General features: G+C 35.6%; 1 protein-coding gene across 1 annotated transcript; it reads right to left on the bottom strand.

The window, feature by feature from the left end:
• Positions 1-3,675: 3,675 nt before the first annotated feature.
• Positions 3,676-5,765, bottom strand: LOC109338072 (UPF0503 protein At3g09070, chloroplastic-like). The gene has a single exon (XM_019575204.1). The coding sequence runs from the start codon at positions 5,645-5,647 to the stop codon at positions 3,821-3,823; it is 1,827 nt and encodes a 608-aa protein (XP_019430749.1). The 5' UTR covers positions 5,648-5,765; the 3' UTR covers positions 3,676-3,820.
• Positions 5,766-6,046: the final 281 nt, after the last annotated feature.

Here is a 6,046-nt window from a genome sequence, read left to right as displayed (position 1 = left end):
CATCTTCTATAGAGAGGTTTAGCTGACATGTTCCTGCTGAAACGAAGAGAATTAGTGTGCAAATAATTATGAATATAAAGCCAAAGAAGAAACTCAACTTTTTCTGGGACAAAAATTCTCTGCAACCAACTCCAAATGGAACAAGAAGAGAATATAACTTCATTTTTCTTGAGCCACCAATAAACCGAATTTGTTGTATAACACTCAAACGCATTGTCAACCCAATACCAGCTGCTAGAATTATGAGAGGACGTCGGCATCGAAATGTTGAGAATAAAATTCTTCAATTGAGTAGGAAGTAAGGTGTAAGACATGCTAAAGTCCTAAGAGAGATCCCTCCAAAGGTCCTTCAATTGCAAATCAGTGTCAGAAATATTAACAAAAATCACCTAATGACAAAGCTTATCCAAGATAGAGTAATCACCATGTCCAAGTTGTAAGTTGAAACCATTTCTCAGTTCCATAGTTGTTTTAACAAGGCCTTTCTAGACAGGAGAAGCATACTGCTTAGTCAGAGCAAAAAGAAGGCAAAGATCGCCAAGATATTTTTCTTTCTGAACCTTGCCCCAAAACTTGTTACTCCCTTGAATCAAATTCCAACTCAACTAACCAAGAAGGGATATTTTTGCCGAATGAGTGTCACGAATCCCATGACCCTCAACTTTTTAATTTATGATGAGAACTTCCCAATTCACCAAATTTAGACTCCACTTGTTTGCATCCCCTCCCCAAATACTTTGCATGGTGTAAGTGGGTAAAGAAGTAATGACATATTTAAGAAGGCAAAGTATGTCCGCCTTATTCAGTAAATTAGACTTACACGTACTCATGTGACATTAAATCATCTCAATTAATATATTGAAGACAAATATGAAAACTCTAGCTTGAACGAAAGGAATTATCAAATAATTACCTAGATTAGACATAGTACGTGTCCCATAAGTAAACATGAAGTTGTGTTTTCTCCTGTTCCGGTTGGATTGAACCTGCAATGTAATTACTTATTTTTCTAGAAATCTTAATTTTCCATTTAAACTATAAGAATAAAGTATCTCCTAGTATAAGGAAATAAGTTATCTCCTCCGACCACTAAAATCATGACTTGTGTCCTATTTAATTATTTTCTACAAAAATATTTCTAAAACTAAACAAAACAATACATATGTGATATTTTTACTGGCTGGAAGAGTTAAATTATCTCGAAATATTTTATTCTCTTAAACTATATATCTTCCTAATAAACGCTTGTACTCTAACTAGAAACTAGTTTGTTTTTTAATGCATTGAGTTTTGATTATATTACTCACAATTATATCATAATTTAGATTGGTGATATAGTGATACAATCAATCAATTTAGTGATTCAATAGTTAAACAACATACCACTTAAATTATATATTTTATAATAAATTTAAAAATATAAATATTATTATTTGAAACATATAACTTAATTATTGAAATGATTTAATGGTTTATCTTATTACAAATGATTAAAGGTTAAGGTTCAAATACTTAATACATCATTTTGATACATATGAAATTTTCATGGACAAATCAGTTTTGACATGTACAGTACAATATGGTTTTAATTGCATATCCAATATAGTTGTCAAATTGTACTGTATAGATACTGGCTCATAAATTTACCGTTTGAACCAGACCGTAGGATATGATATGTATAACATGGCTTCAGCTCATCATTAGGGCTCTACTTGGTAAATTATATCCTTTTATATTATTCATTTGATTTTGTTTTATTTAAGCTCCAAGCAAATACTCCTGAATAGATATGTTATTATCTAGATTCAAATCCAACAACTACAAAAATTGCCTATAAAAAACTCCAATAGAATAATTTTCTCCATTTGATAAATCATCAATGATCCAAGCTTTAACTGGCTTCATCCAAAAAAATATAAACGCATGCAATAGATCATTTACAACGTCATTTTCTAAGGTACATAAAAAGTTAAGTTTACACAAAACTGATGTATTTATAAAATTTACCAGCATCAGTATAGTGTTCACCAATTTTCAATTTATACTTGTTATTTTTCGAAAGTTAAATTGATTCTCTTGTACACTTCAGAAAAAAATGCTTAAAGCTACATCAATACTTTAATACCACGAATTTATTGTAATAAACTATTGATGTATTTAGTAGACGATGACATCTTTTATCCCAAAAGTGTGTCATTATATGCCACTATTTATAATTGCTTAGAAAAATATTTAATTATTAAATTTTTAATAAATATATTTTTTCAACCAATCACAATCACAAGTAGGTGTACATAGAGTGATACATTTTTTTTTTTGTGGAAGTGCTCCCCTGCTAAACTATTACGATGGATAAACAGAAAAACCACAAAGAATCTCAACTGCCCAGGCTAAGAGAAAAACTGGGTTTTTTCACTGTTTTCAATCTTTAGAATACTAGTCTAAGAAACACAAGCAAGAGTTCTAAAGACACATTTTTATTCCATACGCAAAATAATGAGCAACTCAAAACTGGGCTCTGGAAATTCCTCCATATCAGGACATGGCATGCATATAGAAAAAATGTTGCAGCAGAAGCACGGTGAATAATTAAAAGGAGATAGCTTAACAATAATATTTTATTGAATAAAAGAACAAAAGAGGTTGAAAAATATGAACTATCAAGGTTGAGATGAGGTTGACCTAACATGCCATTTCCAATAATATTCCTCAAGTTTCAAGTCAGTCTGTATCTCCTACACAGAATCTGCAATATGGTTCTTCTTTTACAAACATGTAAGGGCCAGCCTTCTGCACTCTTATTCCTGTGCTATGTATTCATTTACTGTTGTCTTGTTCCTGTTACTCTGTTAACACTCTTCTTATGTCCACAAACTATGTGAGTATCTAGGTAGCCCAAATGCAAGTGTCTTTAAGATACATCATCTATTTATTTCCTTTATCTCTAGAATCACACATGACACAACAATATTAAAATTCTCAAATAAAATTATGTACATTTACTCTCCTCATTCTTTGGTGGAAGCCTTGAGCATTAGACCAGCTTTTCTTAGCTCATTTAGTAGAGCTGCAGAATATTAAGTGTGAATGTATGGGTTTAAATCATGGTAACTATACTTTTCCCCTCCCCATTAAAAAGAAAATAAAACATTGCCTAAAAAAACAGTAGACACTTCCAAGATTAACATATATCTTAAATGTAGAAATTTTGGTTATAGTAACACCAGCCTCTAGTGGACATAAAAATACTCATGACAAAAGTAAAGGTGATGTTTTATGGGACCACAGGAGTCAGTCACATGTAATAAAGTTTGATTAATTGATGTCAAGGGAAAAAAGAACTAGACCACACTTATCTCTTGTTGTAATCAAAACAACAACTTATGACAATCAGCAAGACCAGGTGGCATGAACCCATCTTGTTTCCACTTTTGCAGAAACATATATCATGCAACAGTTAAGTTAAAATGCTCCTAAATTAGAGTCCTTTGAACCTTATACACCAAACAACTAAGCTTTTAAAGCATAAAGACAGAAAAAGAAACCATATCTTGTCCAAAGGTAAATCATATTTTGAGTGGCGCCATAAATCTATCCATACTTCCCTACCTATTTCTGGCAATAAAAGAAAATAACATGGGATTGAAGATTCAAGTCATAACTGAAGGATACTTTGAGTAAAAGAAAATTCCTATTATTAAGTGGAAGAGGAAGAAGCCTGCTACTTATGAATACATTGGGCAGTATAGATAACACAACGAATGCAACAAAATTAACAACATACAAATCGAAATAAAATACAATATGGGACCTTCAATGTTCAATACATTCGAGGAACGGTTCTTGCAATCGAATAGGACTGGTTACTACTTTTCGTAGAACTATTTCTCCGGCTACCTCTTGAAGGAGTCAAGTAGAGCCGTAAGAGACCATTGTCAATGTCTTTAGGAGTGTACCTTGCACTCTTGTTCCTTTCCAACACAAACTCATCTTTCGCCTTTTTTCCATGCCCATTACTCTGACTAACATTCCTCCTAAGAGTACCGAATGATCCACCTACGCTCTGAGCATTTCGCCAACTAACACTGCTATTACTCCTGAATAAACCCCCATTGAATGCACCTCGGCCATCTCCATTACCGTTACGATCTCCTCTCAAATCTTGCCATGATTCTGAGAACGAATGCCTAGCACCATTATTAGCACTGCTATACCTATCCTCATCCTCGTCCTTGTTCCCACCTCTCCGGTGAATAAAACCCCAAATGCTCCACGCCTTGCTCCACCGGCGCGACTTCTTCAACCTTTTCTGGTCACCATTCCCAATCACAGATGCACCATCTTTAAAACCCAAATCAACTGTCTCCAAACAACAATCATCCCTCATCGAATTTGAACTCAAATCTCCATCAATAAGACCACCCAACTTAGAAGCATTGACATTGGCATTAGTATTAGCAATGCTACTACACTTTAACTCATCCATCTCAGCCACTATGGCTGCTGCAGTTTTCATTATTGAATTGGATCGGTCAAGGCTCTTCTTCCTCCTAGAGGATGAATCATAATACTCTCTTGTCTGTGCAGATCCACCAGGAACATTACTATCATCATCACCATCATCATCATCACTGATTGGTTCCTCGACCGGTATCTGTGTATCAGTCCTCAAAACATGTACAGGTGCATCTTCCACAACAGACAACATACTAGGCATTCTCGGAACCGTTGTTCTTTCGATCCAATAGCCATCCCACGAAGCTCGAGGCTCATCAAAGGAGAACCTCGGGTCATTATCAAACGACATCCGGCCAATGTCCAACGAGAATCTGGGATCAGTGTTGCAGGACCGCCTTCCGAGCCCATACTCAGCAACCTCCGACTGTGTCTCCCTGAATTGCCTGCCGATTGGCTTCTCAACAGGCAATGTAGTCGAAACATCTTCGCTTTCGGTTTCGTTACGATGCTTCTTCATCTTCTGTTTCTGCCTCCATTTCTGTAACTTGTTGCTGAAAACCGAAGCTGCAGACCAAAAACCTCCCTTCGAATCTTTTGAAGACTTTTTCGGTTGTGAAGAATTGAGATCTATGTGAGCCTTCATTGTCTTCACCTCTAGTTCGTCCTTTTCTTCTTCTTCTTCTTCAATTTCCAAATTCACGTATCCCGAATTAAGTTCCTCTAAAACCCTAATCCCAACTCCGTCTTCAACAACGTCTTCTTCTTGATTATCCTTCTCTTCTAAGTTCTTCGTATTACCTTCGTCTTCGTTGCTGTTCAATATTGTTTTCTTCTCGATCAAGATATTAGAAACAGAGGTTCGTGCTCTAACGTCACACGATTTTCTCTGTGGCTCAACCGGAATAGCAGAGAAAGCGGGGTCGTTTCTGGAAGATGAAAATGACTTAGTTTTGCGAAGCTCAGGCAAGAGAGATGAAGCGGGTGGAGGTCGGAAGATGGACTTAAGTGCAGCTGCCGCGGTAGAGGAAGTGGATGGTTTGCGGGAGGAGGAGGATGAGGAGGTCGGATCGAGTCCAGAGAGACGTTCGCAGAGGCATGAAGGGCAGAAGCTGGTGAAGAGCTCGTCTGGGTGACGGTTACAGGAAGTGGAGGATCTGAGAGGTTGTAGCGGTGGTTCGATGGGATTCATAACAGGGGATTGTGGTGTGTGTTCATGTTATTTGGGAGAGAGAAAATAGGAGTGAGTTTGCTTTGTCTCTGTGTGTGATTGAGAAAGAAAGAGTGATATATAGAGATAGTGAGTGAGTGAGGTTGTATAGGATCTGTTTTGTTCTGAGGGACACCCAGAAAAGAAAAGAAAAATAAAGAGAGAAAGAATATGGAAAGAAAAATTGAGAATAAGAAAAGGAAAATCTAATCTTAAAAAAATTCAAATAATGCAGGATTATGTATTTACCAATTTGGTATTTTCTTAAATAATTCACACCATGTCTAATAAATATCTTTTAGTAGTATTTTATTTTATTTTCCCAGTAAAATAATCCTCATTGAAGAAAATATATCCAAATTTGTCTTAGAATTTTATACA

The sequence above is a fragment of the Lupinus angustifolius genome, unplaced genomic scaffold, assembly GCF_001865875.1.
Source record: "Lupinus angustifolius cultivar Tanjil unplaced genomic scaffold, LupAngTanjil_v1.0 Scaffold_17_70, whole genome shotgun sequence".
Classification (NCBI taxonomy): domain Eukaryota; kingdom Viridiplantae; phylum Streptophyta; class Magnoliopsida; order Fabales; family Fabaceae; genus Lupinus; species Lupinus angustifolius.
This window is presented reverse-complemented; position numbering and strand designations above follow the sequence as displayed.

Excerpts from the sequence above, each read along its gene's own strand:
- LOC109338072 (XM_019575204.1), bottom strand. The coding sequence starts at position 5,647 with ATGAATCCCATCGAACCACCGCTACAACCTCTCAGATCCTCCACTTCC.